Source organism: Triticum aestivum, chromosome 6D (assembly GCF_018294505.1).
Source record: "Triticum aestivum cultivar Chinese Spring chromosome 6D, IWGSC CS RefSeq v2.1, whole genome shotgun sequence".
Lineage (NCBI taxonomy): Eukaryota > Viridiplantae > Streptophyta > Magnoliopsida > Poales > Poaceae > Triticum > Triticum aestivum.
This window is the reverse complement of record NC_057811.1, coordinates 88,849,687-88,861,368: the sequence shown is the minus strand read 5'-3', so window position 1 is coordinate 88,861,368 and position 11,682 is coordinate 88,849,687. Positions and strand designations below refer to the sequence as shown.

Here is an 11,682-nt window from a genome sequence, read left to right as displayed (position 1 = left end):
CAACTTAGCATGCTCTTTGTTTCTGAACAGTCGTTTCAACCGTGGTATTATAGGAGCATACCACATCACCTTCGCAGGAACCCTCTTCCTACGGGGCTCGCCCTCAACATCACCAGGGTCATCTCGTCTGATCTTATACCGCAATGCACCGCATACCAGGCATGCGTTCAAATCCTTGTACGCACCGCGGTAGAGGATGCAGTCATTAGGGCATGCATGTATCTTCTCCACCTCCAATCCTAGAGGGCATACGACCTTCTTTGCTGTGTACGTACTGTCGGTCAATTCGTTATCCTTTGGAAGCTTCTTCTTCAATATTTTCAGTAGCTTCTCAAATCCTTTGTCAGGCACAACATTCTCTGCCTTCCACTGCAGCAATTCCAGTACGGTACCGAGCTTTGTGTTGCCATCTTCGCAATTGGGGTGCAACCCTTTTTTGTGATCCTCTAACATGCGATCGAACTTCAGCTTCTCCTTTTCACTTTCGCACTTTTCCCTTGCATCAACAATGACCCGGCAGGGATCATCATCGAGCACACCGTCTGGTTCCTCTTGATCTTCAGCAGCTTCCACCGTTGCAGCATCACCGTATTCAGGGGGCACATAGTTGTCATCGTCCTCTTCTTCTTTGCTGTCTTCCATCATAACCCCTATTTCTCCGTGCTTGGTCCAAACATTATAGTGTGGCATGAAACCCTTATAAAGCAGGTGGGTGTGAAGGGTTTTCAAGTCAGAGTAAGACCTCGTATTCCCACAGCTAGGGCATGGACAGCACATAAAACCATTCTGCTTGTTTGCCTCAGCCACTTCGAGAAAATTATGCACGCCCTTAATGTACTCGGAGGTGTGTCGTACATCCATTGCGGGTTCATCTGCGTGCATTATATATAATTATGTGTGTCAAAAGTAAGAAAATTAGACAAGTATCTATGTAAAGTAAGATTTTTTTTCAGAAAGAAGATAAGAACAAGAGGCTCACCACGGTGGTCCTGGCGACGAGATCGGCGCGGGCGATCGACGGCGGTGAAGACGAGGACGAGGCGTGACAGACCACTAATATAAACCTAGACAAATCTCGGGAAAAATGGAGCTCGGAGGTCGAGCTTCGAGAGGAGAAAGCTTAACTAGTGTGGCTTGGGCATTTTATCGAACAACTCATGTACATAGGAGGTGAGCTAGAGCACCCAATGCCCTCCCCCTCGCCGGCCAGCAAAAAACAGAGCACTGTGAAGTGCTCTGCTCGCCGGCGATGGGGTATATATAGGCAACTCATTTGTCCCGGTTCGTGGGTGAAACCGAGACTAAAGGCCTTTCTTCTGTCTCGGTTCCTGCCACGAATCGGGACCAATGGTTGTGGGCCAGGAGCGAGGCCCATTGGTCCCGGTTCGTGCCAAGAATCGGGACAAATGGGCCCAGACGAACCAGGACCAATGCCCACGAGGCCCCGGCCGGCCCCCTAGGCTCCCAAACCGAAACAAATGTCTCCATTGGTCCCGGTTCGTGGACTAATGGGCTGGCCAGGCCCGAACGAAAGCCCCGTTTGTTCGGAATGCCTGCGCCTGGCCTCCATCTGCTTCTCCTTCATGTCGTCGAAACGCAAGGAGCGTCCTGCTCGTGCCTCGGCTCCAAAGTACCCGCGCAGGGATGGCCCCGGTCTGATCTAGGGTTTCCTACCCGTCGACAGGGATGGAAAAGGATGGGGAGGAAGAAGAGGCAGATACGGACTACAGTATTTTACTTGATCGACGTGGGGGCGATCACGGCCGTCGGATGCTATTAAACAGACAAGATCGAATACGTTTGATTTTCTTTTCGCCGGCGATTAGTCTGCTTTCTTGCGCCGGCCGGCCTAATTAAGCAGAGGAGGAGGAGGAGGAGGGATTCGAACAAGGGCCGATCAGGCGCCCGCCATTGTCACAGATCCAGTAAGGTCGATCCACATAGCGCTGTGCAGGCGCATCATCAAGAACACCAGTTCTTTTAGATCATCAGAAAGGCACACGCCTAGTTACGTTGCGACCAATTGTTGGTCCGATCAGCCATGACGAAGAAAAGACGTCGTCGCAGACGCAATGTAAGTACTGTTATATATTACTGTTGTGCCTGATTGGTATTTGTATACGTACTTCACACGAAAGGAAAGGTTCTTCCTAAAAAGGCTGATTATCTGTTGCTCCAGGTAAATGCAGCACAGAAAGCAACTCGCAACAACGACGAAGAAGACGGAGACAGGCTTAGCAAGCTGCTTGACGACCTTCTGCTCAACATTCTGGAGAGGGCGGACACACTCGATGCAGTAAGGGCCTGCGTCCTCTCGAGGCGAATGATGAAGCTCATCACCATGCTCTCGCGGTTCTTCCTAAGCTGCAGCTCCGTTCCAGGCCACCAGGACAGCGCTCGTATTTTCGACCCCACTGAATTTTTCAGAATCAACAGCGCCGTGGCTCATGTAACGGACAACATCTTGAGCACAAGGAGCCCGGAGATCACCATCAGCAAGCTCCAAATCAGATTCATCCTGACGCAACGTGATTCTTACACGATTGGCGAATCCGTCGCCCACGCCATGGCAACGCAGAAGGTCGGCGCGGCTGAGTTTCAGATCTTGACAGAGAAGGCTTATCTGGAGAGCACTCCTGCCGATCTTCTCGACCATGCCAAGAAGTTCAATGGTTTTCTCAGTGCTTGCCCTGATGCGTTTGCCGGCCTCAGGCGCCTGTGGCTGCGCAACATGAGGTTTGCTGAACCGGACATACCCAACATCCTCAGCGCTTGCAAGCTCTTGGAGTCTCTGCATCTGACCCACTGCGACTCGGGGAAGAATTCCGTGCTGCGGCTGGAACATGCTCAGCTTACCGAGCTCGAGGTCAAGGTTGGGAAATTTGAGACAGTTGAGCTGGCATGTCTACCAAAACTCCAAAGGGTGAGCTATAACAATTGGTTCAACTCCCATAAAGATCCCCTGTATTTGGGTTTTGTACCACAGCTTTCAAAGCTGTGGCTTGCTAAAACTGGCCGCCGATCGACTAGGACTCTAAAGTTAAGTCAGCTCCTTGGTAATGTTCCTTCCATAAGCGATCTGCATATGGATTTTCAAAGTGAAAAGGTACTAATTAGTCATTTGAATCATGCCTGTCCATTCTCACTCTATATATGATGGTTATATATATATGTGTGTGTAAATAACGATAGTAGCTTAAGTTGGTCTTCTCCGCCGGTTGAGAATGTGATTTCTGCAACTTGCACTCACAGTTTGTAAATTGTTTCTTCTTTCCCAGATTTGGGTTCTGCCAGAAAGCCCGAAGCTGCTCAAGCCTGTGCTCAGCAAACTACAGCACGTGAATCTGGACAATCTTCCTGAAGGATGTGATTTAGCTTGGACAATGTTTATTCTTGAAGCTGCGCCGTCCCTAAAAGAGCTGTGCATCACGGTATGGGATCATTGGTGCAATATGGCGATGAGAGACAAAGAGTTTCGGGAGAGAAATGGTTACTGTGAAAAGGTAGACGTGGAGTGGAAGCCACATGCCCCTGATTTCAAGCACAAGAACCTGGTTAAGCTCACCATCTACGGCTTCCAAGCAGATGGCATCTTTGTGCGATTCATCAGGTGTGTCATGGAACATGCGGTTAATATGGCAGAGATATCTCTGCATGACAGGAAGGTGTGTCTGCACTGTGGTGACTTGGATCCCGAGATGAAGTGCCCATCGAGATATCCATGGAACGCTGATGAGCGCATGCAGATCATTGAAGAATTGGGGTGTCTTTGCCTGCCATGGTTCGCTTCCTGTCGTAATTGAAAAAAAGAGATGCTGTTTGTAAGCCCTCTGAACTCAGTAGTTCAGTAGTTATTGCGATTGTACTCTTGCTTCCTCTTAAATTGAAGCTATGTGAACTGTTGCTTAATGGAGAAATTTTTTAGTAAATTTTCTGAGTATTCTGACATTTTTGAATGCTTCCTTTAGGATAAGTTCATAGATACGTGGCTCCGTTTAGAGGTTAGAACCAAGTGCCCTCGATGTGTTGGAACAAGCTGACATGCTCATTTGTTTTTATGCATATCAGTGTAGAAATAATAGTGGGGTAATGCATTGTTATGGTTTGCTCTCTGATGTCTAAATTCCATCTTTTAGGTCAGATATTTGTGTTTTTTTTTCTAGAAAAGGAGGAATCACCCCCGGCCTCTGCATCTGGGAGAGATATTTGTGTTTTACACATCAACTTTTCTGGTACACTGTTGTGACTCGTTGCTTGAGCTTTATTTATCTAGTACTGAAAACCAGTACTTCAGAGAAATTGCAATCCAATAGTTGTTGCTGAAGCACTTTTTTCAGTGGACTACTTCAGTAGCAGCATACATGTTGAATGCGCACTTCAATGGTTACTCATCTGTTTTGGCGCTTTATTTATTTATTTATTTATTTTTGCTCAAGTGAGAAGTAAAAAAAGATCAATCTTACATTGATGGTAAGGGAAAGTAACATGGTTGCCTTCTTCTTACAAAAGAAACCTACTAGTAGATTTTGTGTTTTGGAATTAAGGAGCCCCAGGTCCGGCAGATTATTACAGCAGCTATTCTTAAATATCCAAAGTTAACTGAACCAACAGCTAGAAAACCTGACCATACAGCAAGTTCAAAACGATCGTGGCCGCGTAGTTGTTACATAGCAATAGCTCAAAGCACTAGTGTCATTGCTCTGTAAGTCAAAGATAAAACATGTAGCCAGGAGGATCCACAAAGCATAATTTGTATGGGAACTCAACACTAGTGTCACTGAAACTTATTTGTGATAGATTGGTGGTGTTTATCTGTGGCCAAGTGATCTAGGTATAATTTCAAGAGTTCTGACTGAAGCACTCATTTGCCTACAGAATCATGAGTGTGGGCAAATTCAAGTGAACCTGCATCACCTGGGCAACCACCGGTTCTACGTCGTCAAGCTCTTCAGGATGACGACCCGCCGCCAAGGCGGGGGCTGCTGCGATGATCCCAAGGAGAAGTGTTTCGCAACGCTCACTGGCGTGGAGGTTGTGGGCGGCGACCACGCCGGCAAAGGCATCACATGATGAAGCACAGATCTCTCCAGTACTACTTGGGTGAACACTTCTCTGGGTTGTTACTGGCTTGAGAATTTGGAAATTTATCACTGTCTATTTTTTTGAGTTGCAAGAAGATTGATCACTGTCGACTAAGGTTGGTTAAGAATGGTCAGTTTTGGAGACTATGCTAAATCAAACCTCTCCTGTACTTTGAAACGGAGAGAATGTTAATGGTTAATTGAAATTCGTTTTTGTTGTGTATAGTTGTCTCTTGCAAATTCATCTCTTTGGTGTTCCACATATGTGTAAAGTAACAAGAGCATGTACAGGATTCTGATGGAGCAAAAATAAATGGACAAATTCATGTAGTGCCAAGGCAAGCAAATGCAGCAATGTATGGATAGATTAAAAAAATGCACAAACATAGAAGTGACAAAATTAAGAGTGAAAAGGGAAACATACAAGCCAAGAACGATGAAAATTGAGATCTAAGAAAAAATGGCATAAATGTAGTAAGATGTGCGCATCTGCGGTGGTGTTTGCAGAGGACAGTTCCGCTGGGAGTACCATGCTAAATCTAAAGGACCTGCTAAGTGTTCGTGCAACTTGGAAATCTAAGGCAACACTTATTATCTTTAATGGGCTCCATTGCAGTGACCTGGAGGCGTTTGTATTGATCAGGGATGATGCGAGATCCTGGAAATCAGCCGGCTCTATCTCTGAAACTGGAATCTTCTGAGGTATTTTTCAGTTGGAGTTACTCTGTACTTCAGCTTGCTCTGCTGAGTTTTCTTGCTACCCTGTTTTTCTCCCTCTCATAATAAAGATCCTCGGCCAATGCCCTTTCAGATGGGGCTCGATGGTGCAGACGACATCGCCGGTCGATGGTGCCAAGTAGTAGAAGATGATAAGGAGCTGTTCGGCAATCCAGCAGCTCCCTGAAATTTAAGAATCTGCGGAGCACCTGTTCGCTCGCTCCGCGGTTTTTAACTGGAACTCCACATGCTCAGGGAGCGGCCTCGTGGAGCAAAGGGACTCCGAACAGGTAAATGAACTAGCTCCATGAAGAGCTCACAGTATATCGGTCAAGATGAGCAGTACTTCATACGTGCCGTGTTCACAGTCGCAGGTTAGTGCAAAATCTATGGCACCTGTAATCAGTAGTGCCAAGCAGTTGGATGCTGGAGGAAAGCCTAAGAATGGGAAGATAAATTATAGAGAAGATCAGACTTATAAGCATGTGTCGCATCAGTCTACCTACATGCAGAAGGTGCTGTACCATGTTGTCCGAGCATGCCCAAGAGTCAGTGGATCAGAAGAGAGGCAAAGTGGATATTGGACTTGTGGAACTGAATACACTTGCTAAGGAGGTGAAGGCAGAAGGAACTGTTATGGAAGCGTGGGGCTGCTGGTAACCTGATGGAGCCGCGTGTGACGCTCCATGAGGAGCTATGAATCTTCTAAGTTGGAACTGCCAGGGGATTGGGGCCATCTTATTCCTCAGTTTGCGTTCTTCTGTGAAACTAGGCAGAGCAGTGATAGAGTTAACCATGCTCTGTTGCTCTAGGTTTAACAAAGACAATGACATCTAACTGCAAGCCTGCGACAACAGGGTTAACCATGCCTAGTTTGATGATGTTCGCCACACTTTTCAAAAGTGGAGATGACAGTTCAATGTTCAACAAGTGTCAAATAACCTAATCCTTCTTACTGGTTCGCCAAACATCTCATTTCTTGTGCAAACAGGCAACAAGCACGCACACACAATTTTTCGAAATGCAACAAGATCCTGACGACACGGTTTTCATTACTGACAAGAGATAACTACTAGTAGTAACATCTTTACATACTGCCCAACTTAACTTAGAAAAAAAAACATACTACCCAACTGGAAACTGTTTCCTGAGTTGTACCAGCTGCCAGCACAGGGCCACCATTAAAAAGGTTTGGACAAAACAACACAAAAGGCTTGAAACAACTTCTATCACTGGTCCAACACACCAATTTAGTCTTCACCGGACCAGTAGGGATCAAAGGCCCTAGGTGATACACACACGAGACGATAGACTGCACAAAATTGAAAACAAAACATCAGCTAGATTATATGATTGATACCTTAATTGATTTGATAGGAATTTCTGACTGAATGGACAGGATTTTTTTTTTTGAAACAGAGAGAGAACTAACATAACATGAATGTATTTATCAGAGTACATAGACCGGGAAGTAAGCTGAAACTTTTGTTTAGTTATCCGAGTACATAGACTTCCAGCAGTACAAGACCTCAATATTCAAAAGACTCAGCTTTCAGTTAGAATTGTGGCTGACATGTTGGTTTGCCCAGTTTTACTATAGGAGATAAAGAATTTCTCTGATAAGCAAATTGGTCACAAGCTCCATACATAACTAAAAAACAGTCAACAATAGGAGATTCTTATTAAAATGGAAGCCAAGAAGAGGAGCATAAAAGCAAAGTAAACTGAATATGAAGATGAGAGCAACTGGTGTACAAAAGCAAGAGTTAACTTACAACCTTCTGGCCTTGGGATCTTCTTGAAACTGATGTTCTCAGTAAGTACGCCATTTCTAGTCATGATCTTCACAATTTGGTTGACCTTATCCTTGACCCTTAGTTTCTCTTCACATTCAATGCTGACTTCCTTAAGATGCACGCATGAAAATGATTGCTCAATTCGAACATGTTTTCTTTCACCTCGGGCAGCGCTTAACAAATTCTACAGGACACAAGCCATTTTAGTAAGATCAATACAATACACATGATCTATTCATTACTACAGTGGTCCAGAAAATCTACCCAGTCGCTACGAAGCTGGAGAGTGAGCTTTTCAAGAACTGGCGTGTGCTGCAGAATGCGAACTAGTGCATGCAGATCAGTAGCCCTGCACCACATGTCGAGTAAAAGAGTCTTCAATCTGCCAAATATGGGGCAACATTCCAAATCCCTTTTGTAGATGTACTGGACAAATTGCACAAGTACAAAATATCAGAAATTCAAGTTTTCAAGATTTTAAAGGAAAATAATTGAGTTTACTAGAAACTCTGGGCAGATATTTTAAATTCACAAATAAATAGAAAGATCCCAGAACTACACCTCAAGTCTCTAAACTATCCAATTTGTATAATCATGCATCCATTTAATTAAACCCAATGATCTAAGGGTGCACTTCAATAAAAATAATTAGTCGAGGGATCGCATCAAGAAAACAACACTATAAGGACTTGACTGGACAAAATACGACAACAGTTAGTGCCTTAAAAGAGTAGTTTTGACATGCAATGAGAAGTGTTCATAACCCATTATGTTTAAGTTTTTCTGCATCCAAACATGGATATAAGAAATTGACAAGTACTCAGTCTAACATTTCAAAACTGCAATGCTGTAAGAAAATGCAGGTATAATCAACAGTGTAAGAATAATTTATCCTAATCAACAGAAACTAATAAAAATGTATGTCATTAGAAACTAATTAAAGTACCAAGTTATTTAAGTATGCGTTTATGCATGTCGAACAATCAATAGAGATATTAGTTTATAAGAGAAACTGTGGGTTGCAAATGACAGGAAAAGAAGATACAGAAGAAGTGAAAGCAAAGCATACCACTTCAGGTTGATCTTTCAACTCCAAATTTACAGCATTAGACAAAGTATTCAAAAGGACACTACGATAACTCCCAGCAGGATAACCATGACAACCTTCACAGCTTGGATCACCACCAGAACCCCGACACTTATCCTTGCATCGACCAGAAAGGTCAAGGGATACTGTATCAAGCAATGGCATGCTTTCAAGCAAAGGAGTCTTGCCTCCACTGTCATGCAGACACAGTGAAACAAGACTGGGTGCAGAAATACAAACACGATACGCCTCAGGGAAGTTGCATTCAGTAAGCCACAAACGCTTTAGCGATGGAAACGACATCTTGCGCACCCAAAGGCCACAGTGCTGCATCTTCAGTTCTTCTAACATTGGACAGCTTGAGAAATCAACAAAATCCTTTTCCACCAGAACATGATGAACTTCCAGGCTCCTCAGGTGCTGGGAGATGAGAGGCACGATGAGCTCAGTTTCCGCTCCCACATCATCACCGATGATTTTGAGCACCTGAACCTTGCACAATAGAGCATATTGGATCCACGAATCAAAGTATATGTTTGGCAAGGGTTCATCAGGTTCACCAGCATAATCATCATTGGTTGGATAGGCTTGGATCTCGCAGCTGACAAGAGGTAAATGGCCACGGAGGGAGATGAGATGGTTCATGAACTTGTCAAAATCCTCCGCGCTGGTGAACCTCTTCTTGTTGGGACCTAGGAGGCGCAGGACAGGTATGTGCTTGCTCCACGATAATCTCATCAGATGAACCACGATGTCGAGGATTCAATCAATCCCGTATACAATTCCCTTTGTCTATCAGTACGATACTTGCCCGAGATTCGATCATCGGTATACCGATACCTTGTTCAATCTCGTTACGGCAAGTCTCTTTACTCGTTCCCATAACACATCATCCTGTGAACAACTCCTTGATCACATTGAGCTCATTATGATGATGTCCTACCGAGTGGGCCCAGAGATACCTCTCCGACATACAGAGTGAGAAATCCCAGTCTCGATCCGTGCCAACCCAACAGACACTTTCGGAGATACCTGTAGTGCACCTTTATAGCCACCCAGTTACGTTGTGACGTTTGGTACACCCAAAGCATTCCTACGGTATCCGGGAGTTGCACGATCTCATGGTCTAAGGAAATGATATTTGACATTAGAAAAGCTTTAGCAAACGAACTACACGATCTAGTGCTATGCTTAGGATTGGGTCTTGTCCATCACATCATTCTCCTAATGATGTGATCCTGTTATCAATGACATCCAATTTCCATGGTCAGGAAACCGTAACCATCTATTGATCAACGAGCTAGTCAACTAGAGGCTCACTAGGGACATGTTATGGTCTATGTGTTCACACATGTATTACGATTTCTGGATAACACAATTATAGCATGAACAATAGACAATTATCATGAACAAGCAAATATAATAATAACCATTTTATTATTGCCTCTAGGGCATATTTCCAACATAATAAAACATGCAACTCAAACCAATCTTGATCATCAAATAACCCATAGGACAAAACGGATCTACTCAAACATCATAGGATAGCCATACATCATTGGGAAATAATATATAGCGTTGAGCACCATGTTTAAGTAGAGATTACAGCGGGTAAGAGAGAGGTTACAACGCTGCATAGAGGGGGGAAGAGTTGGTGATGATGGCGGTGAAGTTGTTGGTGAAGATTGCGGTGATGATGATGGCCACGTCTGCGTTCTGGCACCACCGGAAGAGAAGGGGAGAGGGGGCCCCTTCGTTTTCTTCTTCCTTGAGCTCCTCCCTAGATGGGAGAAGGGTTTCCGCTCTGGTCCTTGGCCTCCATGGCGTGGGAGGGGCGAGAGCCCCTCCGAGATTGGATCTATCTCTCTGTCTCTCTCTGTTTCTGCGTTCTGTTCTGCTGCCCTTTCACCGTTTCGTATATATATGGAGATCCGTAACTCCGATTGGGGTGAAACTTTTTCCGTGATTTTTTTACCAAAAAATAGCTTTCTTGCGGCCGAAGGAGGGCATCAACCGCCTTATGGGTGGCCCACGAGGGTCAGGGGCGCGCCCCCTGCCTCGTGGCCACCTCGGGCACCGTCTCGCGTTGATTCTTCTTCCGGAATTTTCCAAATATTCCAAAAATAAGCTCCGTCCATTTTTATCCCGTTTGGATTCCGTTTGATATGGATATTCTGCGAAACATAAAACATGCAACAAACAGGAACTGGCACTGGGCACTTGATTAATATGTTAGTCCCAAAAATAGTATAAAAAGTTGCCAAAAGTATATGAAAGTTGAATAATATTGGCATGGAACAATAAAAAATTATAGATACGATGGAGACGTATCAGCATCCCCAAGCTTAATTCCTGCTCGTCCTCGAGTAGGTAAATGATAAAAAAGATAATTTTTGATGTGGAATGCTACCTAGCATAATCTTGATCATATGTCTAATCATGGCATGAGTATTAAGATACGAGTGATTCAAAGCAATAGTCTATCATTTGACATAAAAACAATAATACTTCAAGCCTACTAATAAAGCAATCATGTCTTTTCAAAATAACAAGGCCAAAGAAAGTTATCCCTACAAAATCATATAGTCTGGCTATGCTCCATCTTCACCACACAAAATATTCACATCATGCACAACCCCGATGACAAGCCAAGCAATTGTTTCATACCTTTGACGTTCTCAAACCTTTTCAACTTTCACGCAATACATGAGCGTGAGCCATGGACATAGCACTATTGGTGGAATAGAATATGATGGTGGAAGTTGTGTGGAGAAGACAAAAAGGAAGAAAGTCTCACATCGACGCGGCTAATCAACGGGCTATGGAGATGCCCATCAATTGATGTCAATGTGAGGAGTAGGGATTGCCATGCAACGGATGCACTAGAGCTATAAGTGTATGAAAACTCAAACTGAAGCTAAGTGGGTGTGCATCCAACTTGCTTGCTCATGAAGACCTCGGGCATTTGAGGAAGCCCATCATCGGAATATACAAGCCAAGT

The 11,682-nt window shown here is 44.3% G+C and overlaps 2 protein-coding genes across 2 annotated transcripts; one reads left to right on the top strand and one right to left on the bottom strand.

Annotated features, from left to right (window-relative positions):
- Window positions 1-1,508: 1,508 nt before the first annotated feature.
- LOC123141189 (uncharacterized) lies at window positions 1,509-5,298 on the top strand. Its single transcript, XM_044560402.1, has 4 exons — window positions 1,509-2,074; window positions 2,180-3,106; window positions 3,279-3,821; window positions 4,876-5,298. The coding sequence occupies exons 1-3, from the start codon at window positions 2,042-2,044 to the stop codon at window positions 3,801-3,803; spliced, it is 1,485 nt and encodes a 494-aa protein (XP_044416337.1). The 5' UTR covers window positions 1,509-2,041; the 3' UTR covers window positions 3,804-3,821; window positions 4,876-5,298.
- A 1,438-nt stretch (window positions 5,299-6,736) lies between these two features.
- LOC123142471 (uncharacterized) lies at window positions 6,737-9,419 on the bottom strand. Its single transcript, XM_044561371.1, has 4 exons — window positions 8,664-9,419; window positions 7,859-8,020; window positions 7,574-7,778; window positions 6,737-7,110 (listed from the first exon to the last, which is right to left on the bottom strand). Exons 1-4 carry the CDS (start codon window positions 9,417-9,419, stop codon window positions 7,049-7,051), a joined length of 1,185 nt encoding a protein of 394 aa, XP_044417306.1. The 3' UTR covers window positions 6,737-7,048.
- Between the last annotated feature and the right edge of the window lie 2,263 nt (window positions 9,420-11,682).